We start from the raw sequence: 23,506 nt of genomic DNA, 5'->3' as shown, positions 1-23,506 counted from the left end.
TTATCTTTGCATGCCCTTATTTTGATCACTGCTTTTCTTGGATAGCACTTTTGCATGATCCAGCCCGTAAAAGATTTCTGTGAAAACATTTTTTTAAAAAAAATTGAAGCTTTTGGGGAAATATAACAAAATGAGAGTGGTTGTGGTTCTGTGCTTAGAACCTGCAGCTGGAGACCTTGGCAAGCAGCGCACAAAAAAGTCACAACTCCTAGACCTGGTTTTGACCTTTTGCCTAAATCTGTCTATAGTGCTTTTCAAAAACAAACAAACAAACAACAAAAGAACCCACAAAAACCACTACAAAGAAAAGCCTGTGAAGGCCTGCCCAAATTCTGTCATCCCATTACTCAGTGAAAAACAAGTTCCTGGTGGTAACCCCAGTGGAGGTACGTGGGAGGCAGGACTTGAGGCAGTTCCGTGCCACACGGTAGTGAGTATTAAAAACTGTGCTTATTCCAAGCAAGCTGGTACAGCCACATACCAAATATGCATTTTGCTGTCCTTGTGGCATGATGCAAAGCCAGGAACTTAAGCGTCAGTGCTGTAGCTGCCTTAGCTCAGCTGTTACCACATAGTGCAGCAAACTGGCTCAGGAGCAAGTTCAGGCTATTCTGTGTTTAGGTTCCTCAGACCTCCAAGGTAGTCTGACCAGAAAACCAGCCAAACTGTGACTTGAAACCTTCCTGAAGTTGTAGGTCAGTTCCCATTCCATCTGGTTAAGCTGACATTCTTCTGTACCACGAGACCGCCTCTGTACTGATGTTTATTACTGTCTACGTGCAGTTTTGTTTAGTGGTTAGTCTGTCACCTTTGATCCAAGTCAGCTCATGTCATCAAGAGTTTAGACGCAGTTACAAAACTGCTCTTCTCTTTTGAAGAGCAATAATGGAGAACAGGCTTTGGGCGGTTTTGTGCCAGTGTGTGCAGAGCTGTGCCAAGCTAGGATAACCAGAACGAGAGGAAAGAAGGGGAAAGGTTCACTGTAGGCATGAATGGTGCATTGTCTCACTTGTGCTCAGTTACTGCTCCTATTTCCAGTATTTCCAGAGCACTTTATATGGTTTATGTGTTTATGCTACCACGCTTTCTGGTAGCACGACCATCCCCATTTCTGCCTGGGAGGTACTGCAAATTTGCAAATGAGGTGGTTGTTTCTCTGCCTCAAAGTGTTAAGTCATGAAATGTGTAGAATATGGATACTTAGGAAACAACAGTTAATTGCGGGGGGGGGGGGTGGGGGGGTGGGGGATGGGGCTAGGACTGAAGAATATGACCATCAGAATAGTAGGCTCTGAAATAATAATGCAACAGGCTTACAGTTTGTAATGTATCTATTCAAAATCTTGAATCTGCTTTTATACGAGCCTATGGAAACTACTATCTTCTGTAGTGTTTCTCTTGTAAACCTAGATACCACTTGTCTTGCTGCATTTGGAGTTAATACTGGTTTTTATTGTCTGCCTGAATCAAAGCTGCTGTTTTTCAGGTGATGAAGGCGGAGAATCTGAACTCCTTGGAGAAGCTCTACAACTTGAACCTTCTGTAGCCAAAGCTGAGAGGAGTCACTTGATAGTGTGGCAAGTGATGTGCGGCAGCGAGTGAGCCTGTAGGGTGCAGCTGGAGACCTTAAAAAAGAAAAAGGAAAAAAAAAACAAAGGAAAAAAAAAAAAGCTTCTGCATGTTTTTTTTTATTTTGTGAAACCTGTTTCACTACATGATGTTGAAGCATTTCTTTGCTGTTTACCTTTATATTGCAAATCTGTCATACCTTTAACTATACAGGAATTAGCTTGTGCTGTTTTACTGCACCTGTGTTACATGGAACAGTATAATGGAATCGGATCCTTCTCAAAACTGGTGTACACACCGTAGTAAGCAACTGAGACATTAGTTTTACTGTACCACAGCAATCTAATGTAGTTCACTTCTTTGGTAGTCTCACTTGAGTTCAGCTTTATTACAACTGAGCTTCATTTCACTCTATAATGCATTGAGTAAAACAGCAAAGTTATTCCCAGAGTATTAAAAAAATTCACAAATTATAAGATGGGTTATTGAGACTCGTCCAAATATTCAGTGAGGGCTAAAGCAAACTGTAAATTGCAGCTTTTTGTTTTTAAACCCGGAAAATCTTGCTTACATAGTGTATACGGTTTAATTTGTAAGGTTCATCAGAATCTCTGGGGGGAAGAGGGGATTATATAGGAATTAAGATGACAATATTTAAATAAAATGACATGTTTTCATTATTGAACCTTAAAGTTTGAGAACTGCTGCCCTCAATGAGCAATTTTGAGCACAGTGTTTTCCCATTTCCCCGACATGGAACAATTTGGTTTCCAAAGGGCATTCTTAGGATGGTTTATATTTTGAAAAGAACTGTAAAATTCTTGAGCAGGGGATATGTTTTGTTCTTTTCTTGTCTTAACTCCTTATGTCCTAAGCACTAGAATGATCTTCTCTGCCTAGCTGGTCAAACTCATGAGGCACTACATGTGTGAAGGTTAGAGACCTCGATTAGAGCATGAGAAAAGACTGAGAGTGTACAGGAAAAATGCTTTCTGCCCAAGTGAGATTGTAAAGCAACTTTAGTGCCAGATAATTAGGTATAAAATGTATTTTTTTGTAGTTGCATACCCCACTTTAGTAAAAAAAAAAACAACACAAGTTTAGCAACAATGTTAGCAGGTAACACTAAGATTGAGTAAATTGATGAAAGTCAGGAGACTTTAATATTAGGCTGACATTCTGTCTACTCACCATCTATTTTTTTAACCATAAGCGTGAGTTGAAGACTGTCTTCCTTTTACATTGAATTTCCTACATTACTACCAGACCTAAGTTAAACACTTCATGATTTCTGTACTTCAGAATATTTTGAAACCCAGATTTGTTCTTTTATTTAGTCTCTGGAAGGTAAAAGTTTTGAGGGGTTTTAATAAACATCCAGCACTTACCCCCGAAAGGCGGGGACTGTTCTGTTCGGGTTAGCAGAGAAGTTCAGTAACGTGGTTACGTGAGAGAACGGAACAGTCTCAGAGGAGTAAATGTAGAAACACTTTTTTAAAACTGCCTAAACATTTTTATGCAATAGGAGCAGTTCTGGTCTATCAGGCAAACATGTGTTTATATATTTTCTTAATTTTTTAAATGAACACATTTAGCTGAGGTCTATTGTGTAAATATATATTTAGGCAGCTTTTTCAAATGCATATCATAGCTGATAAACCAGAAAAACTCCATTCAGGTCTATGGGTTAGATTTATATGTATAAATACTTTTTAAGCAACATATTTTGTACACAGCTGTTCCTCTCGTAAATATGTATTTAGGACATGAACTATGTAGTAAAAATCCTTATTAAAGATGTCTAATATCTTCGTAGTATTTTTCTCTTCAGAATGCTAAAAGTGATGAGAGCATGTTGTTCATAATTTGCTTTCCAAATTCATCTTTAATGTCACTCTTAAAGTACTTCGGCTTAAATATAAAGTCTGGGAGCTCTTTAAAAATTATACAAATACAGAAAGTAAACTGACTAAACACTCTTAGAAAGGCCTATTTAAAACTTACATAGACATGTATGCCGAGCCTGAAGCACGTCTGAATTAACTTACGAGATTGGATGTCTAAGAAAAATGCTGTCTAAACTTTTACTGTTGTGCAGAACCTTCACTGTGAGTGGTGCAGTTCCGTTGCTCCTCCTGCCATTCTCGTAATGATTTTTTTCTCTCTTTGGAAAACACAGTCTCCAAAGCTTTTACTTACTGCTTGATTGTCACATTCTCGTGTTCTCAGAAAAAAAAAAAAGCGCACAATTCTGTTCCTTCATTCTTGTGTAGCATTTAATTTGTAGTCAGTGATGAGCTGTTTTCTCTGAACGGCGTTACTGCTATCAAATAGAGCAGTTCAATCGGGCAAGTGTGTACCTGGTCTTTTGCCAAATGTATCTGGTCCACCGTGCCATTTTAGTCACCTCAGTGGGCCAACTATTGCAAATTTTTCAGAGAATGATTGTTTCTGTCCAAAAGTGGAAGAGTTTTAACGAAAACAATAGGTTAACTATATACCGCCGTGGGTGTAGATAAAGGGCATGTGCACTTCTCTGTATTTCTCGTTTAAAAACGTTATCCCCTGTCCTGAGGTACAGTAGATGAAGCGGGTCCCGTTGCCATCGTGGCGCACTGGGGTTTATGAACTCTACGTAAGGTCGCTTCGAATGATGACTGAAGCACGTAAAACCCCAGGCACTGAGATGACAGTACACCCCTGCAAATCCGTCTCAAGAATGTGTTTATGCATACACTCATGTGATTAAAGCGTCATATAAATAGGAACTAATCTCTTGATAGCTACAGCTTGTTAATAGTTTGGAAACATTTCGAGCACAAAATATGCAGCACATTACTTGCCTGGGTAAGGGTGTTTGCATGGTAAAGGTGAAACGCGTTGTATAAGCTGCTGCATTGTCCATTTCTTGTAAAGGTCTTCCTGCGTTGGATCAGATAGAGCTGGCAGAGCGTAGACACTTTATCATAGGCTGCCTTAGTAACAAACAAATGTTAAATCTGTTTTATTATACTAACTGTTCTAAAGAATGTGTGTCTTTTAAAATGCTGTGTAACTGAATATTTATTTCCATGTGAGTATTATAAAAGTTACCAAAGGATTAAACCTGACTTAGCACTCTTGTAAGCGGCCCTGTTGAGACAGGGTCTTGCGAAGGCCCTGCTCTGTAAAACAAGACACGGTAAACTCAAATACAGTTCTTTAGGGAAATTAAATGTTTTTTCTAACAGGGTTATGCCATATTGTAACAACCTCTGTTGCACCTCAAAGCATTTTTCTATACACTAAATGTCTCTCCCGCCCTCTAACAAGATTAAGTTTCCTTTATTAATTTTGTTGATGCACATTTCTCAATCTTTTAAACATATATTTTAAACATTTTATGGTCTGTAATTTTTGAAAGTTTTGTCTGTTGGACACTTTACGCTGAATTTTACTTGCCTCCGTAATCCGAGATGGATACTACAGCGTTAAACTTGCTGTCTGTTCAAACTTGAGGCTTCTTTTCTCTGAGCAGAAAAGCTCATATAGCGGTGTAGTTATTTCAGTATTTATTTCTATTATTGAATCCATGGGGTTCAGAATGTAACTTTGTACATGAAATATATATAAATATGTATATGAAACATGCATCGGATTGGTGTGTTCTTTGTAGTCTCGTGCTAAGTTCAAAGGTATTTGGTGCTCTCAGGAGGCATAATAATCGGGTATTTTACACGAGCAGCCAACTATTGCCATCATAAGTAGTAGTAATAGGTAATAGTAAATAGTAGCTAGTAATATATGCGAGTCAGCCCACTACTAGCGCAATCCTGCTATCTCATACTAAGTGAAAACTCTGAAGAAAAACTTGGTTCGCTGCGGGGCTCCCAAATGCTGCCATGCCGTCCTCGCCTCTTACGTGGCCCACAAAGCCACTGATTCACAGGGTGAGGGTCTGGAGGTCTGCTTAACTGCAGCTTGGATGAAATAGGCGCTGGCACTGGAATTTGTCAAGTTTCCTTAGGGCCTTACCAAAGATGCATCGGAGCTCGAGTGCATGTCGGTTTCTTACCGCACAGCGAAGGAAATGGTATTTATAAGGCAGAAGAATGAGGACTCGGTGACAAGAGATTAATTTTTACTAAGGAAACAGACCACGTGGCTAGAGCCAGGTTTTAATCTTTTCCTGGCTCCTCTGCCGCTTTCTAACCGCATTCATCCCAGCAAGTTACCGTGATCAGTATGTACCAAGCAGCTGTGCTGCTGAAAATATTTGGGTAGCCTTTGTTTTAATGGATCGGGGTGGCCGGTCCTCGTGCGGCGGGAACGTTCTGGCCCCTGCCGCGCCAGGGCCGCCATGCCGTCCAGGCCCTCGTCTCACCTGTGCGAATGCACCAGCAGGTGCTGCTCCTGCTTCGCTCCGCCTGGAGAGAAGGGCCGACGGAAAGTTGTTGCTTTTGAATGTCTCTAGGATGCAAATGCTCCATATTTGTGCGTGCAGGTATAGGAATCATCCATGGTTCAGAAAACACAATGCCCTGTGACCAGCGTTGTACCAACCTGAAATTTCATAGCCTTGGGTTTTTTTCTTTTTGTTTTTGTTTTAAACATCTTTATGCTCACTGGAGTTTTCTCACAAGACCTTTGCCCCTCCAGAACAGATGTACTGACAAATTTCCGTCTCCTCAGCAGTAGTTTTTCTCGGGATGTGCCCGTTCACATGCTCGTGGCATCATTGCACTGTGCTGCGACACTGTGCGGGTATTAACTAAGAAGCAGCATCGTAAATCTTGACTCTGGAACGGTTTATGCTCTTCTGGCAGCCCTGAGAGCCCCTCGGGGCTGGGGGTAAGTAATTTAATTTTTCAGATCCTGTTTCGAGGGAAGAGCTAATAGAGTTGTGAACTAGGTTAAGGTGTTAAAAATATTTACAGTCAGAAGCTGGAAGCCGATATAAGATATCCAGGTCCTTTGGCAATGCAGATGGTGACAATAGGAAAAGCACTCGCTGTTTCTGTAGCAAATTTTTTAAAAGTTATCTCCGTTGTAGGAGTCTCCTATAAAAAGAGGTATTCAAATCAGAGTACATAAAATGTTAATACAGGAAGGGAAAATGTTTCAATGTGAATGCTTTTTATGGGAAAATACTTGTTTGCTGGAAATTAAACTTCAAACACAGAGAGATTGAGATCATTTCCCCTTTCCTACAACGGAATAGCAAAGCGAAATGAGGGGTTCTTTTTCTTTCACCCCCCTTTTTCTCACGCTGTAATCTATTTTAAAGCTGAGCAATATAGCCTGTAAATGTTATTTAACATTATGATGGTCTCTGCACAAAAGCCCCTTAATTCTACTGTCAGCAGCTTTGAGGGGGCCTTTTGGCCTTGGACCACACTCCAGATCCATGGCATGACCTTCAGGACTTATGATTTGCATGGTTATAGTTAAATTCTTAAAAAGCTATTTTGCGATGGCAAACCCGAGGATGAGAAGTGTTTTCCTGCTTTTTCTTCAAACACTCTGTAAAGTGATGGTGGGAAGGGAGCTGATGAGAAGCGACACGGATTGGATTGTTGCTTCTTATTACCTGCTCGTGCTTGTAGATAGGATAGAAACCCCCAGGACCAGGCGCCGCCTGTGATGTGCTCAAACACAAGATGGTGCTCTTACAATTCAAAGACAACATGGAGACCTAGAGGAAAAACTCCGTATGCTGGAGTATTCTCTTCTCCCTGTCTCTCTCTCGGCATCCAAGTTTCAGGTTTCTTTCAACAGCTCTTCAAGGTGAAGCTGTTGTGTCAGCAGTCAAAGAAGGGAAAGGAGAATCCAAGCGTTTGATCATGAAAGGGTTCAGAAGATGGCTCTCCCTTGCCTTCACCTCTCTGCGGTGGTTAAGTCGCGTTGTGGGGATTTGTCTGCCTCCGGTGCGGCCCCAGCCAGGAGGCTGGGCTGGAGGCGGCTGCTCCGGAGCTGGGACCGCTGCAGCCCATCGCATCTAATGCTTAGAAAAAGGAAAGGAAAAGAGTTCCCTTCTTTAAAAAAGAAGGTGCCAGGCAGCCCCTGTGCCCCAGCCAGCGGGAGGGAGCTGGGCAGGGGGCACTGCCTGCAAGTGTGCACTGGGGCCGCGCGGCTGTGTTGCAGCATCCCCCTCCCTGCCGCTTCTCCGGCTTCAAGAAAATCCCGCTTCAGTTTGCAGGTGGGACATTAACGACTCCCTTAATTCACACCCTGCCTGGTAGCTTCTACAGCGAAAGGGAAGGTTGCTCCCATCATCTGCTGCTGCTGCCACCTCTGCACAAAATGTCACTGTGCCCAGGGGCTTTGCAGGCTCAGGTCTGAAGTTTAAATGAGGGGAAAACAAAGGAAAAAACAAACAAACAAAAAACCACCAGGTTGGGAACCTTCCAGACTCTACATCTACTTTTTCCTTCCACCTTTCAGCATGCGGGGCCGAGACGGGGAGCAGCGCCCTGGGGCCCTGCGCCGGCTCTGCGCTGGCAGAGCTGCCGCCCGCCGGGTGTACGTCCGGACCAGCATGGTGGCGGTGGCAGCGCTTCGTTACGGTGTCATCGTTATGCTACCTCACGGCCGGCTTTGCAGATGCGCTTCTCAGGGTCTCCCTTTGAAATAAAATTAGGCTGATGCTTGCTTTGAGGTTGGGGAGGGGGGTGGGGGGTTGGGAAGCTGATGTAGCCTGACCCAGTGCAGCACCGATGTCCTGCTGTCAGCAGTGGCTGACAGCAACTGCCTGGAGGAGGGAGCAAGAACGGGCAGACCCGTAGGGCACCCTGCAGCCTGCTACGCCTTGAGGCATGAAGAGTCAGCTTCTTCATCATGGAAACAATGGGATTGACGGGAAATGGTGCAGCTGTCTGCATCCCAGCAGGAATGACAAGCAGGAAAAGAGAGAGCTCGCTCGTTTGCAAAGGTGGCTGGAATATCTCTAGATATGGTAAATACTGAGAATGAGATAAAGCTTTACATTTCTTCCACCACTTAGGTTTCTTGTGCCACTGCACAGGCGCTCCTGGCAGATGCTGTTGCCACGCACAGCTCCGCCCTGCTCGCTTGGGGTGTTTGGTTTCTGCTCCCAGGATGGCAGAGAGATGTTTGCAGGGCTGAGAAGCACGTGGATCAGGTGTGAAGAGTTTCAGTCTTCCAGGCCAGACCTGGCAGTGGTTTGGGGTGGGTAATTGTACTGGAAAATGGTGTTAAAGGCTGATGGGGGAGGCTGAATGCAGGAAAGAAAAAATGCTGAGGACTTTTTTGGCTCTTAATTGATGTGCTCAACGAGAGAACAGCAGGATGTGTGTGTGGGTAGGGAAAATTGAATTCTTGTCAAAATTGCCCAAAAGGTAATGAAAATCCCTGAGATAAGAGAGAGGTGAATTGTGCGGCATCCACAAAACCATTAGAGTCCGGTTGACTCATTTGCAAATAAACACTGTGTGGGTGCTCACTAGCAAAAAAAAGCTCTTCTGCCCTCTGCAGATGTGCCTGTATCTCATTCACCCGGGGAGGAAGGAGGCTGCAGCCAGGGGTCCCCGGGCCCAGCCAGGCCTCGGAGGTGTGGGGGGAGTGGGATCAGCCCCCAGCAGCGGCGTTGCAAACTCAGAGCACCAGACGCCAGGTACCCATCCTTGCCTTGCTGCAGGGGCTGGGGTACTCCACATGTGGGAAGAGAAAATGGGAAAGGACATTTCAAGAGGGTGAGGTGGCACCGGGAACATCCCCGGCAATGTCTGACTGCCAGCACCATCGCTATATAGCACCAGGACAGGGTAAGGACTTGAGGCAAAAGGGGTAAGGAAGCAGTTTTGCTGCCTTTTGGGTGACGACGTGGTGTCAAACCAACCTGCCATCAGCTCGACACAGCAAGGCTTGACCGGCTTTTGCAAGCGTTTTTAAGACTCGTATCTCAGCCAAATCTCTGAACTTATCAGGGTGCTTGGAAGGTCATTTCACCGTAGCGACCCGCATCTGCAGTAGAGCCCAAAATGTCAACTTTGGGCCAATGCCATGGCTGAACCGCTGCAGTGAGCTGTGAACGGGGAGGTGGGTGTGTAGCGTGTGCTCAGGTGCAAGGCGAGGTGGAGCTTGTACCACGGTCCCTGCAGGGCTGGTCTTCTGGGGAAAAGTCATGGATCTTCTGACTCTTCCAGTATGGGCTCTGCTACTGTCCCAGTTTGCAAGAAGCTCAGGCCTCTGATGGTGAAAAGCTATTTGGCATCGGGAAGGCGAAATGCCTGCGGCTGGCCCGTTCTCGTGAGAAGGAGTAGCTGGGACTTGCAGATTTGGGGCGTAGTGGTGTAGTCCTGAGAGGAGGGCACTGAGTTTCATCATGGGTATGGTCCAACTAGCTGCACGCCCTGGTGCTGTGGTACTGCTCGGAGCTCCTGGACGGGGCTGGAAAGGGCCGGTGGCAAATCTGGGCAAATTCCTGGCAGACAGAGCAAAACCCTGTGGGTTGAAGCTGCCGGCACTGGCTGTAATCACGGGGCGTTGCTCCTTAATGGAAGAACGTGTTGGTGCTGGACAAGGAGCAAATCCCCAGAGAAACCTCCAAGGTGATGCTGGCATCGCAGCAGCTTGTGGTGGAGAGATGCTCTGGGGTCATCTCTGTGGCTCCAACGTTGCAGCAGAGGAGCTGCAAAGCCCAGGGCTGCCTGTCTCTGGGACCAGCTCCTCCTGCAAGCAGAGGCACATACAACCCGCCTTGCTGAATCTACCCAGTCAAAGACTTTGATTCACCTTCACCTAAAATGATGGATGAGGGCTAAGAAAGGAATACTCTCACCATCCCTCCCAGCAAACACCGTCCATCCAGGGCAAGCACCAAAAGCCAAGATTGGGGTGGGTTTTTTCCACTCGGCACACCCGTGCTCCTCGTGAGAAGCTGAACGTTGGCACTGCCCGGCTCTCCTGCGCCTCAGAGCAGACGCCCACCCGCCCTCTAAGCCCCCGACTCCGAACCCTCTGACTGCCCGACATCACTGCGTCTGTAGCAGAACCCAAATAAAGTAGTGCTACAAAACCAGCTTAGCGGGTGGCTGGAATAGGAGCCCCATCCAAGGCTGGTAGCAAAGCTACATAAGCCAGTAGGTCATAGCTCTAACTAAGCCTTTTATAGGCCATAAACCCACATTTCCTGGATTTTATAGCTTCTGGTTAAAAATATAAAAAAATACTGTGTGTTTGGAATAAGCCAGTTGATTGTCTTTTAACACCAGTGGAGCGCTGGGAAAAGCTCCTCATCCCATGGGCAGGAGGCTGCGCTCTGCGGGAAGCCCAGGGATGCTCCTGGAGGAGAGCTGGACACGCGCTGCCACGTATGACAGGCTGTAATTGAGGGACTTGGCCAGCACCACATCTCTGTGTGGGGACATGATGTTGTGCCCTCCCTTTAAATAGCGTCAGGATCTGGCATCTTTATTTCTGTGGGTTTTATGGCTGTGGAGGGTGCAAGAACCTACTGGCTTTTAATAGCTTGGAGTTATTTAGAGATTTTATTTGCCCGACGGCACTGCGCTTTCTGGGATGCTTTAGGAAGTGTAGTAATTAAATGTTTTTTATCAAATGTAGCCACTTGGGGAATGCTAAATGCTTTCTATTGGTAACAGCCATTCAGAGACTGTCCTGGTCCATTCGGGGCTGTGACAAGTGCTGGAGATGAACAAAATGCTGAGAGCTGAGCTGGTGGCCTGAAGACGGACACCCGGACTGTGCTGTGCATCGAGCCTCCCAGAGCAGGCTTCAGATTCAATATACCTGCTAGACGAGTGGCTCTGAAACTGTAATCTGAGTATGTTTGGTTTCTGTGGGGTGCTTGGGGTGTCAGGGACGCTCCTCACGAAAATGATGCCTGGGCTCGAGAGCCTGAATTGTGCAAACTTCTAAGCATGCACGTAAAGTCACAGCGCGTGACTTCAGTGGGGCCATTCATGTCCCCACGGGAAGCATCCACTTCGCTTCGTGTGGATTTAACAATGCAGAAAGGCTTAAATCGAAGGCATCAGAAGGGAGGACATAAATAACATTTGCAAAAAAAACTACCATGAGTTCCTTTATTACCTCACAGGAAGGACAAAGGCAGCAACAATGACTAGACTTCAGGAACTTTGGCAAAAGGGGGAAAATGTTGTCTGTCTTTCCTCCTCCTCAGTGCAACGACTTATTCACAAGCCGATGCTTTCTCGTTTCCCAACAGAAGAACGTTGGATTTGCTCCTTCTCACTGCACGTGAGCCTGCTGGGCTGAGCCACTGCTCTGTCCCGGAGCGAGGGGGCACTACCCGCACGATGCACCTCTCGGCAAATGCCGAGGTCGTCCACAAGGTTTCTAAGCCATTTTTCTCCCGGCTCTGCTTCTGCCTTGTTATAATCCTGGTTTGCCATCTTCTCCGCTCGACTGGCATCTGCACAAAGCACAAGGCATCTGCTGCTCCGTGTTAGCCTGTTCGATGGACCGATCGGCCCCTCTAACGTTTGGCTCTTTTTCATGTCCTCTCTTCCCCACTTTGAGGGATTGGCACGAAGCAAACGAGCATTTCTCAGCTTGTTGGTTCTTTTCTTCCTCTGGTTGCTCCCCCCACAAATCAGGTCCTGGCTTGCTCTCCCTGGGTGCCTCAGCTGGGCTTTATTTGGGTCACTTCACCATAGTACCAGAAGACCCATTAAAAGCAGTGGTACCTGGCTGAAAGGCCTACAGGTCTTTGCTGGAGGAGAATTAAGCTGGAAGAGGGACCTATGGAGTCTCCGGAGGGACCCCTGTTGTGCCTGAGGCAGTTCACTTTTTTTCACCAGTGACTTAGGAGTAGATTTAAATGTCACAGACAAGGCGTTCCTTCATCTGGGGCTTTTCAGGAGGTCACGCAAAGCAAGCCAGGGCAGCGTTACCCTTTTCACAGTCAGTGTATATGGAAACAAGTTTTATTCCCTTCTTATTAGCAATAACTTGTGGAGACTGTTACCGTATCTCCCTTGGTCTTCTGCAGCCTACAAATGCCTTTCTCTCTCCTCGCGGCCCATGTTTTCTGATCATTTCCCTCTCGCTCTGGACTTTGCCTCGGTTGTTCAGCCTGAGCAGAGCACACCTTCCCTGCGACAGTCCCCACCAGGTTTCCTCAACCGTGCAGCAGAGTGGACCCTGCTGAGCCTGCGCTCCTCCTTTGCTCCCTTGAGGATCTCCTGCCCACCTGACTGTTCCTTGGCTGTTATTTTTGCTGAGAGGTTTTATTCTGCATTTGTGCTAACTTTCAGCTCATGCTGCACTTTGAGTCATTTTAATATTGTTACTATCTCAAACCTACTCCTTGTCACATATTTGGGGAGTAGGCAGGAGACATCCAAGAATCTGAAACCAAAAATAGGGAGAATGAGAGACAATAAAATTATGACTTTCAAGCTCTTCTGACTCAAGCCAGTCTAGCTCTGCAGCCACAGCAGGTCTCCAGGGCACGCAGCGGGACGCAGCCTTGGCAGGACGCACCCTTGGCTGCGGCCAGGCAGCCACCGTCGGTCCCCTCTTCCCAGTCCCAGTGTGGTGCTCGTGCTGGTCAGGACCGCACTGGCTGTGCCACGAAATCTCAAGTTCTCCTAAATCTCAGCCCCAGATGGCTGCAACGCCCTTCAGTCTCCTTAGAGGTCCTATATACGCTCTGCAGAAGCAGCACTGGGGCCTGGGGGCAGGCAGAAGGGGCTGCGAGCGTGAGACGCATACTTACTGATTAGAAAGTGTTGAGTTGTTCACACCCAGGATAAATCTGCTGCGTATCCGTCCCCCCGCACCCTGCGTAGCTACAGCTGCTCGAGCCCAGCTGTCGGCCCCCTTCCCTTTGGGTGCACGGTTCACCCCTGCGGCCAGCCCTTCTCTCAAGGCATCAGGCTACATCTGGTCTCCGCCATGTAACGTTACCCCGAGGAACGTATGGGATACGTGCATCTGCTGGGGCAGGCGTGAACCCCCCGGGGCCAGCCACACAAGAGGTAAGAGAGGCTCTGCACAGGATTTAAAGCAGACATGGAGGGGAGATGCAAGCTGAGGCACCGGCATCTCGCTGGGTACCCAAGCGAGCTGAAATGTGCTTTTGCAAAGGCGTCAGTGCTCGCCTCTCCCGCTGGCCTCAGCAGTCACGGGTAGTTTTGGTATGGCTGGATCTCGGGCTGTTTCCAGCCAGCTCAGCTTCGGCCGTGCCGCACAGGGGCTGTTCCCAGCACACGGCTTCATCGGACTTCTTCATGAGTAATAGGGAACACCCGCACCCACCACGTCCTTTATGGTTTGTAGCTGTTCTAACTTTGCTTAGGATCACGATCCATTAAGTCATGTATTTGTTTTTAAAATCCTTACCTATTTTGTTCTGGTTTTAACTACCATCCATTCTTAGAGCTGAGCTAGTTTTAAATATCCTCCCAGTTTGAGCTTTCCCAGTCCCAGAAAAGAAAATGGATTAGCTGAGGGCTGTTGTTGTGGTGTTAAATTTCTCCTCCTCTATCACAATGTCGTAATGTTTGAGTTAAATGTTTCCAGGGAATAGCAGCTCAGTTAGGTAGTTCTGCTTCCAGAGGAATTAAAGAAAAAACTTTCCACTTGATTTCATGCACAATATTGTATATTTACAGAAAATAAATATCAGGCATAAATTGACTTGAAAGGGGCCTTTTCACTGACTGTGATATTTTGGTCTGCCAGATCCACCCCTGTGATTATTACAACATGTCGCCGGGTACGGGCGCTTGTCTGAACCCTGGACTTGCAGGGCTTTGGGGTGAGCACAGCAGCGGGGCCAAGAGCTGAACCCTCCCTCTGCGACAGCGTTATCGCACTCCCTTCTCACAAGCTCCTCCTGCACATCCCTTGGTGCAGCCTGTTGGTATAAAACCCCTTTTTCCCTGGTGAAATGGGGCACCCCAAGGAACAGGCCATCCCTCCCAGGCCAGGGGGATGTTGCCGTGCTCTGCAAAACATGGTTGGGAGGGCTGGAGCTGGAGCCTGGGCATGGCCCGAGGGGTTCCTTCAGCAGGGACAGGACACATGCAGGCCTCTTGCCTTGGTTGTTTCAGTCACTTGAGTAGGGTTTGGACAAAAGCTTTGATTGCAGCCATGCCAAACAGCCCACACTGGTCCCAGCGAGGGGCAGACAAACCTCCATGGACGGAGCTGCTCCCTGACATGGGGCAGTCGAGAAAGCGCCAATCACATTGTCTCCAGACGTGAAGATGACCCAGAGCTCTGGCTTCTCCTTTCCAACCCACCACGAGGGAAATGCCCGTGCACCTGTACCTTATGGAGGCTCCCTGCAAGCACCGCCTGCAGCTCATCCCTGCACCCATCTCCCCGCAGCCCTGAGAGCTACCGGGAATACGGCAGTGGGATTGTGCCCAAAAGGGTGACGGTGCCCCCGGCTGGCACCTGCCCGCTCCTTCCTGGCCTTTACTCACCCTGCTCGTCCCCTGGAAAACCCCTCATCTCCATGGCAGGGGGAGAAAGGGGCACGGTGGTCCCCAACACGGGGTGGAGGGGACGATCACCCCGCCAGTGCCTGCCATCAGCCGGCCAGGGGACTGTCCACACATCTTCCATTTTCGGCGGTGGCAGGCTGGGAGCCCAGGATGAGCCGTCTTGGCTGTTAAACCTATGTGAGGTTCTTATTGCCCAAGAGGCACTTACTTGATGCCCAGAGACACTCAAGCAGTTAATTATGACCTATAGCTCTGACAGATCATATCACCACTATTTTTAGGTCTCTCACTTGTGGTGCAAGCCCTGTATCTGTCTCTTTTCAGCCTTTTATTTTCAGTTTCTTATTGCCATTTCCTAAACTTGCCTCAGGCACCAGGTGGGCAGCAGCTGGGGAAGTATTTTTGTCTCCGTGCGGCACAGCGAGACGGCTCCGAGGGCGCGGGGGGACGGGTACAGCTCTGCTCAGCCAGCAGCTGAAGCCCAGCTGGGGTTGCAGACGGCGTGCAGCAGCTGAGCCCAGAATCAGAGCCTCGTCCCAGGGCAGCACCCGTGCTCCTCCGGCTGCCCCGGCACGGCTTTGCCGCAGCCACCGCGGGCACGGCCACGGCCACGGCCGCTCCTGCTGGAAACAGAGACTGTGGTGGGTCCATCTTGGCCATTTCCAAAAGTGGCTGAGGATACAGAAATGGGGTGTTGTGTTGGTTTTGGGGTGTTGTTTTGGGTTTTGCAGAGCTGAGGCGCAAGCTTGGCAAGCGCCGGGGTGGTCTCGGCAGGGGAAGGCGCATTGCTGCAGCGGCGTGGTCCTCCCAGCACGAACGTGCGGGATCGTGCAGAGATGAGGGAGCAGGGGGTGACAGGGGTGCAAGTCTAGAGGAGCTCTGACCCCCTCCCCCATCCCTCCCAGCTCCGGGGAGGCCGGGGCTGCGTCACCCCTCCCTTGGCACCGGGGCCCCTGGCACGGACCCAGCAAGCTGGCCGGGACGGGAGGAAACCTGGCCCCAAGGGCGAGAGCGGGAAAGGAATACCCCATCACTCCTGGCTGCTGACGGGGTACGGAAACAGCCGGTGCCCGGTTCCTAGAGGGTGGGCACACAGCATGGCCATACAGATAGGAAAACCCTCCCCTGGAGCGAGTGTCCCTCTGTGCTAGCTGGAGGGCAACCTGGGCAGCCTCTGGCTTCGTCCCAGAGGTGCCGCTTCTCCTCTCTGGTCCCCACCGTCTCCAGGCTTCCCAGCATCACTCCATCTCCCCCACACAATCCCTGCCCTCTCTGCAGGCCAGGAGTTCATCTGAAGGCCGTCAGAGGGATTTAAGGCTTTGGCAGAAGAATGAAAAATTTCTGCTAAACCAGCCCTGCTGCTCCATGCAAACTGCTGGTCTGTAAATATCTGCCCCTGACTGGCAGGCTCAGGTATCCTGCAACATTTTACAGAATAACAAGGCATTTCTTGTAAAACAGCAATATAGAGATGCCATTTTCAGAGGTTATTGGCGGATGTCGGCGTTGTAGGCATGCAGCTGATCCTGATTTAGTGCGTGCAGCTCCTGCGAGTGCATTGCCCACGTACAGTTGTATTGCTGCCCGTGCACCACCAAGTTACCCAGCACACATCCAGAAGTAACTGCACAAATTAACTATGCGGATTTGGTGTACAAACCCATAACCACACTTGTCTGACTGTAATAAATCAAGGAGGCAGCCCTGAAGCAAAACAAAGGGAAGTCACAGCTTAAGTGTGTATATAGGCAATCAGGATGTGTACAGGTGACGGGCGCCAGAAAGTGAGTCCCGTGACAGCCCTCCAAAAGCCTTTGCAGGATGCGTTCCTGGAGAGGATGCTTCCCGGCATCGGAGAGCGAAGCCCATCTGCTCTGCGGCAAGGCAGGGCTGCCCGCTGCCCCCGCCGCAGTCCGTACCGCTCAGCCACACGCAGTGACTTTCCCTCCGCTAATTAAGGTGTGGGAAATACGTTCAAGGTAGTGCAAGACATCTGGTTACCTCGAAATGAATTTTCCAAACTTAATTATATTTCTCCCCCTGCAACATATGCTCAGGCGAAGATGAGGACGGGAGCAATGATAGATGAAACAAGCAGATGCAACAACAACAGGGGTGGGATGGGGCGGGTGGGGGAAGCAGAATCTCAAATCTTGCTGGTATTTGTGGAGGGTATAACTGACAGGAACATTTTAGGGCTATGAATACAAGCTGACGTATGCATGTATGTGCAAGCAGTAATCCTGCTAGGACAGAACATGCTGATCACCTTCAGGAGAGGGAATTTTAGGCAGTCTTTTCCAAACGAAATCCTTTCATGTCAGCTTCTAGCATTTGTTGTTGCCATGCATTTTCCTTTTTTATTGTCCCCGCTTTTTATGGCTTTTTGTATCAACCTTGGTGCTAAGATTGGCTTTATTTAGTGCACTTTTTATGATCTAGCTCCCCTGCTGCTGGCTGCTGGCTGCTGTTGCAGCCGCTCCAGGCAGGGGGGAGACCAAGCCCAGGGTTTCTTTGTGAGTTGTTACCAGCTGGATGCTCCCATCGGTCTTCATGGACAGAGACTCAAGTATTTAGTAGCAAATAGCGGATGGCTGCAATCCCGGTATGAACATCAGAAAGGACCATGAGAGCCTCCTTGATTGACAGGCAGATCACAGAAAATGTTAATAGCATGGTATTTCTGCTAATTCGTTGGAAAGCGCGGGCTGGTGCTGTATAGCACTTACTGACACGTACACGTCCCTGCCTGCCGATAGCGAGTGGAAGTGGAGGGCTCTGAGCACACAGAGTCCCTGTGTGAGAGATTTACATCAAAGCAGACGGTGTGGGAGGGCCAGATGCACAGACAAGTGATGGGGCCAAAACTTAAACCCCTGCAAGCTTCTTTTTCTCCACTAGCCCTTATGTGAACAGGGCGATTAATCCTTTGGGCTGCTAAGTGTGATTTAATGCATGTGTTGTGTCTTCCCACCCATTAATTTGGGTGGCAATGGCAAGGTCCTTCTATCTGTATTCAGTCAGTCCCAGGAGGTTCCCCAGACCCCTCGGGCAGGGCACTCTCTGAGGACTGCCAGTAAGAACGTCCTCTGAATATCCAAACTAGGTAAGAAGACCAGGTTCAAACTGGCAGGGGAGATAACCTGGAGCTGTGCTGCAGAGAGCACTGACTCGGTGCTGCTCTTCTAGATCGGCAACACAGCTTCAACCTTTGCTCATGGGCTGGGGAAAAAAAAAAAAGGAAGTGAAAAGCATTCAGTAAGGGTTATGTTCATGATGGACCTCGCCTGAGCTGTGGCTGGAAGCAACAGCAAGGTTCTCCTGGCTTGGTCCCCCCTCCTCTCACCCCACAGACTTTTCCATTGCACGAAATGTTCGTAAAACCTTCCAGACTCGGGCTGGTCTCCAACACGTTGAGAGAGACACAAAGCCCACCTGACCTCGCGCTACTGAAGAGGATGTGAAAATAAAGCAAGTTGGCTATTTTTGATCAATGAGTAAAATCAAAACGCACGCGTCCTGAAAGGAAGCAGGTCCTGCTTGCACGGTCCTGTCACCCAGGACGAGAGGGCGACTGAGGGGACCCGCTGCAGCACCCATCTCCAGAGAAACAGCAACCGAACCCTCTAACAGCCGGCAGCGTGGTGTGTACGTGGGGCCCCTCGGGCTTCGCTAGGCACAGGGCATTTGGATAAGGATATTGCTTTTATTGCCTTTTTCATGTGTTACCTCTTTTCTTTTAGGATATGGCTAAAACTGACCATGGAGTAAAATTCCTGAGTGCTGAGGAAGAGCCCGGGCTCACCGATCCTCCAGCCTGATGAGCCTAATGATCATCCTGGTCCTAAGAAAGACAGCAGCAACTTTCAAAACTGAAGATGATGTTTTGGCAAGGGGAGGTAAAACCAATACCAGCAGGAACTGGCTTGCTTATATTTTGCTTTTTAAGTGGGTTATGACTGATCTGTCCCATAAGGATCCCCACTGCTCTAAGCCCCAGCAGCCACCAGGTATTTAGCTGAGAGGTGCTTTGGCAGACAGAGGTTCAGCAGAGCATTCAGGCGCATGCCCATTGGAATGGCATCCAAAAACACGGCTCAGAAACTTGCTTTGATTTGGGAAACACCCCAGCTCAGCAAGGACGTTTTACTGGAAAAGAGACTTTAAATGCTGAAGAGTGGGATGGAGTTTTCTGCAGTGTAATTTTATCTGTGCTAATGCTTGCAGTCCTTTTTTTTTTTTTTTTTTTTCATAATCTGCCTCCTGGCATTGTGTGACTAAAAGAAAGTCTTGGGTTTGGGGTTTTTCTCTTTTATAGTTTCTCACCATTCCTGTAATGAAAACAGTCCTCAAACATTAACGTCAAAAGGTCAATGGCAGGGAACAGGTTGCACTTCAGTAGCCTTCAGGCTTCAAAAAGCACTGGGGATTTATAACTCACAATATCTGAACGGTCAGGACAGGGTTGACAGAGAAAAGAAACCCAGTTGCCCTTTTCCTTCAGCTGCAAAGGCCAGTTTGTATTTGTATCTGTGCAGTGAAATGAGGGATCAGGGAGAGGATTTGGTTTGTGATGGAGGTTGGCCGCTATGTCACTGGGGTAGCGTCCAGCCGATGCGCCAGGTAATCCCCTCCCCTGCAAAGCGCCTTTCCCTGCCCTTTTACAGACAGCAGCACGAAGCCTGTCGGGGCTTGCTGGTGGGTCAGCTGTGATTCCTTGGATCAAATAGCACGATACGCGCCGTCCACATGTCTCTTGCCTCTCTCCCGTGCCCTGAGCAGCTGTGCTGTATGTCACCTAAACCAGGGACCGAAGCCCTCAGGGCTGGATTACGGCCCAGGAAACACTTGCAGCTTTCAGAAAAGCCTGGGATGGGTGCTAGCTGCCTCTGGGGGTGGCAGCTACCCGGCGAGCCCAGGGTGCCAAGCCTGGCGGTGCAGCTCAGTGCCTGAAATATCACTGCTCAGGTGCAGTTTTCTTTACAACAGCAGGTCTTACTTTGTATATTTATTTACTGTTAGTAACAACAATGCATTTTTACCCAAACGCTTCTGTTGTACTGCTTTAAAACTAGCTTTGCCGCTCAGACCATGGGCTTTTGTGAAGATAAGCTGGAAGCAGACCAGGCCCTGCCACTGACACCGGGAGGAGTTCAGATCTGGGTTTACTCAGCTTTGCTCGCCTCTCTTTATCACCAGCCAAACCAAAACCTTGGATCCAGCTCCCCATGAATGGTGGTAAACTTTGGATCTAAGCTCCTGTAATAAGCGGTTGTTTGCCCTGGCTGGCGGCTTAAGACTGTAGAAAAAGATATTTCTGGGTATTATTTCTAAATGGAGAATGACAGTTGAAAGGAGAACCTTGTTCAGCCAACTCATGCGTCCAACTCTTTGGCTTTCCAGGGGAAACAAGTAACTAGACTGAGACAATGAACGAGATAAATAATATTTAACTGGTAGTGTAATGAACCTCGAGCAGTCTGCCTCTGTGGGTAACCTGCAAATTATCTCCATTGCCGTTCTGTGAGTTTTTAAAAGAGGCTGCAAGTTATTCGCCAAATCCCCTGAAACACAATTGGAATCCAGCAACAAATTCCCAGTGGTCTCATTTGAAAATCCCAGCCATATCCCTACAGGGAGGTAGAGCTCCAGGTTAAATACACCATAAAAAGGCTCGGGTTTCTTTGTGTGGGATGGCAGCGAAGAGGGAGGATGATTTTGTTGTGCGTCACTAACAGACCATCAAGCCCATGAAGCCATGAGGTTTTGTTACCGGTTCCTGGATAGCTGGGAGGTTAATTTGGCCACGAAAGCAGAGGTGGATTTTGAAACAAGCTCCGTGCTGCCTGTCTGCTGCTCCGGGGACTGTTAACAGCAGGGTGAGATGGGTGGAAAAAAGAAGGTAACATAAGACCTGGCAAAGGCTCCTCGTGGTCCCTGGGAGGCAAACCGGGGATGCTGACACTGTGGGGACCCAAGCGCATGCCCAAAGCCCCAAACTACCTTCGAACCAGCTGTCGCAGCCAGCAGCCGCGGTGCGGCTGGGCGGCTTAGCCACCCCCGGCTCCCCAGCGCTCGGGCAGGTTTTGGGGCCTGTGCTAAGCTCTGCCTTGCTGTGACCTGCCAGCAGCACCAGCCTCACCGGCAGAGCCCTCTGGGCAACGGGTGCTGCTTGCGTTGCAAAAGACTCAGCCTCATTCCTGGGGTTTAAACAAAAACCACACTGAAGAGCTAACAGCTCTTCCAAAACTACTTTCGAGTTAGCTGTCGGAGGATTTGGCTTAGGTAAAGGTTATGAAGAAATTGTCCTCAACTTGGTCTCTGTGCAACCTTCTCTCTGCTTGAAATTTTAGGAGGAGAGGAAAAGGAGGGAGAGATCTGGAGCCGCCCTGCCATCTTACTGCCTTAATTTGGATATAAAATATCAGGCTTCTGGCTGTACATGTTCTCTAAGTGCAGCCAGCGGTGCAGCAGAGGAGTAAAGCAGGAATCGCTCTTCTCCGGGCAGCAAACATCTCTGCACGTTTGCCTTTATGTCTGTCCAGCCTCCAGGCAGCAGAAAGCAGAAGATGCTCGATCCCTCCCGCTCCAGGCGGTGCGTGCACACCCAGGCGTGCCAAACCAGAAACCGGGCTACGGCAAAGGATATGCAGAAGGCACACGACCCTGCATATATCTTTGTTTTCAAGATTTCCTCTTCATCCTGTCTTCATTAAAAAGCAAATGGCATTTTACGTCTCCTAAGCCCTCGCTCAGTTCTCTAGCAACCCTTCCGAGCGCTGATTAGATGATCGTCACAATTTCTTTATGAAGTGGGTAAGCGACCCAATCCCCGTTTTTAAAGCAGATAAACTATCAAAGCAAAACACCGCTCGCTCGCACAGGTGTCCCCGCTGCCAAGAGCGTGCGAGGTTGAGCCCGGCCATCCGACCAGCCGCCGCACGGCACTCAGATCCAGGCTGGCACGGCCGCCCGTCTGAAAAGGCGGCGCACACCTAACTCACACATCTGCTCCTCTAATTTACACCTCGGTAGATAAGGCCGGGGGGGATCAGCAGGGATGCCTTTTAATAATTTCCTTACAGGTGTTTTCAGAGGAAAGCTGGAAGGGAGCGGCTGACTGATGGCCTCCCATTAATTGACATCCCAATCCCCGCCCCAGCCCTGAAGCCCTCGGCGGGGGCGATGCTGTCGAGGAGCAGCAGCCGCGCTGGCCGGCTCGCCCCAGCTGCCAAGCACAGCCGGCACCAGCGCCTTCGGCTAACCTAAGGTGGGCTGAGAGGAGGAGGGGTAGGCGGTGAAGTTATCGCCGCGGAGTCAGGGGACGTTTCCACGACTCGTAAAGGTACCTGCAAGTTGTAAAGGATTGACTGAAACATGTTTGCAAACATTTGCTATTTGTCGACAAATTGAGATTGCTCCCCCATTCAGAAGGAAAAAAGAAAGGCCACAAAAGTAGTAGAAGCCATAGCCAAAAGCTTAGTAGACCTACAAATAGGATTTCCTAGATTTAAGCTCTGTCAGTGGGGCCTCCTTCCCTGTATGAGGAGTAACACACTTTCCACCTGCTACGTCAGGTTCAGATATTGCGTGTCGAGGGTTTTTTGAAGATTATGTTTGTGCCATACAGTAGAGTTTTACCAGCTAGCCCTGGACTTCCAGGAAGAGAGGCATTTCCTAAGGCACCGTGTAGGGCTCGGTACAGTCCAGTAAATAAGCTGATGACTCCCTTGGCTCTGCTCCTTGGGGCATTTCTTAAAGTGCAGTCTTGGAGCACAGCGTTCTTAAATCAAAGCATAAAAATAACCAAACCAGTATCAGGTGAATTGTAGGAGCTGGCAGAATGGAGGTAATAAACAAAGTTAAAACAGCCTGATAACAATATCCTGTTACCGGAGGAGAATAAGCAATAGTCTGTAAAGGTGAAATAGAAAAACTTTCTTGTGACAAGGCATTGATTTTCCCAAAAAGGAAAGGGAGAACAAACTGCAGCCGTAATGCAGCATGTGTGAGCACCAAGTGGGCATAACGATGACAACATTGAATAAGTATCTCATCTCCAAAAGCTCGGGCTGCGTGACCTTTAGCAGCGTTCAGGATTGTGTGTCTGTTTAGGATGTCATTAAACAAGACAGGCTTCCTCCAACTGAACAGTGCGTAGAAGTAAATGGAGCGGTTTTGAAGAGCTAGATTCCAGACTAGCTAGTTAACGAACTTGGAAAAGCTACATGTCAGTAAGAAACCCAACACAAAAAATTAGTTTTGGATAGTAGCGCTTTGCTCCGTGTTCAAGTGAGTAGCCTGGTTTCCATGACATGCCTAGTACAGGTCCCAGTGGTCCCAGTGCTTGGTGTGCTACACAACCGAGGGTGGGATGTGAATGTCTTTAAGGTAAATTTAGATCATCTGGAATAGTCCTTAGGCTCCTGGTAGCTGAGCTCATGGTGAGTGGATGGCTATGTGATCGCTGAGAGCTTTGCACATCCCTGCAGGAG

General features: G+C 48.5%; 1 protein-coding gene and 1 long non-coding RNA gene across 6 annotated transcripts in view; both read left to right on the top strand.

Annotated features, from left to right (window-relative positions):
* The window catches only part of SPAG9 (sperm associated antigen 9), a 67,665-nt gene extending 62,466 nt beyond the window's left edge, over positions 1-5,199 (top strand). For all 5 annotated transcript variants that reach the window (XM_075110909.1, XM_075110907.1, XM_075110906.1 and 2 more), the window contains one exon: positions 1,487-5,199. In XM_075110909.1, coding sequence (XP_074967010.1) covers positions 1,487-1,602 — 116 coding nt within the window. In that variant the 3' untranslated portion in view covers positions 1,603-5,199. The remainder of the gene's footprint in view (positions 1-1,486) is intronic.
* An 8,195-nt stretch (positions 5,200-13,394) lies between these two features.
* On the top strand, positions 13,395-21,753 carry LOC142065360 (uncharacterized). Its single transcript, XR_012663391.1, has 3 exons — positions 13,395-13,535; positions 18,755-18,910; positions 21,365-21,753. It is a non-coding gene; the product is annotated as an uncharacterized LOC142065360 (long non-coding RNA).
* Positions 21,754-23,506: the final 1,753 nt, after the last annotated feature.

This window comes from Phalacrocorax aristotelis, chromosome 16 (genome assembly GCF_949628215.1).
Source record: "Phalacrocorax aristotelis chromosome 16, bGulAri2.1, whole genome shotgun sequence".
NCBI lineage: Eukaryota > Metazoa > Chordata > Aves > Suliformes > Phalacrocoracidae > Phalacrocorax > Phalacrocorax aristotelis.
The sequence above is the reverse complement of the archived record's forward strand: the minus strand, read 5'-3'. Positions and strand labels throughout refer to the sequence as shown.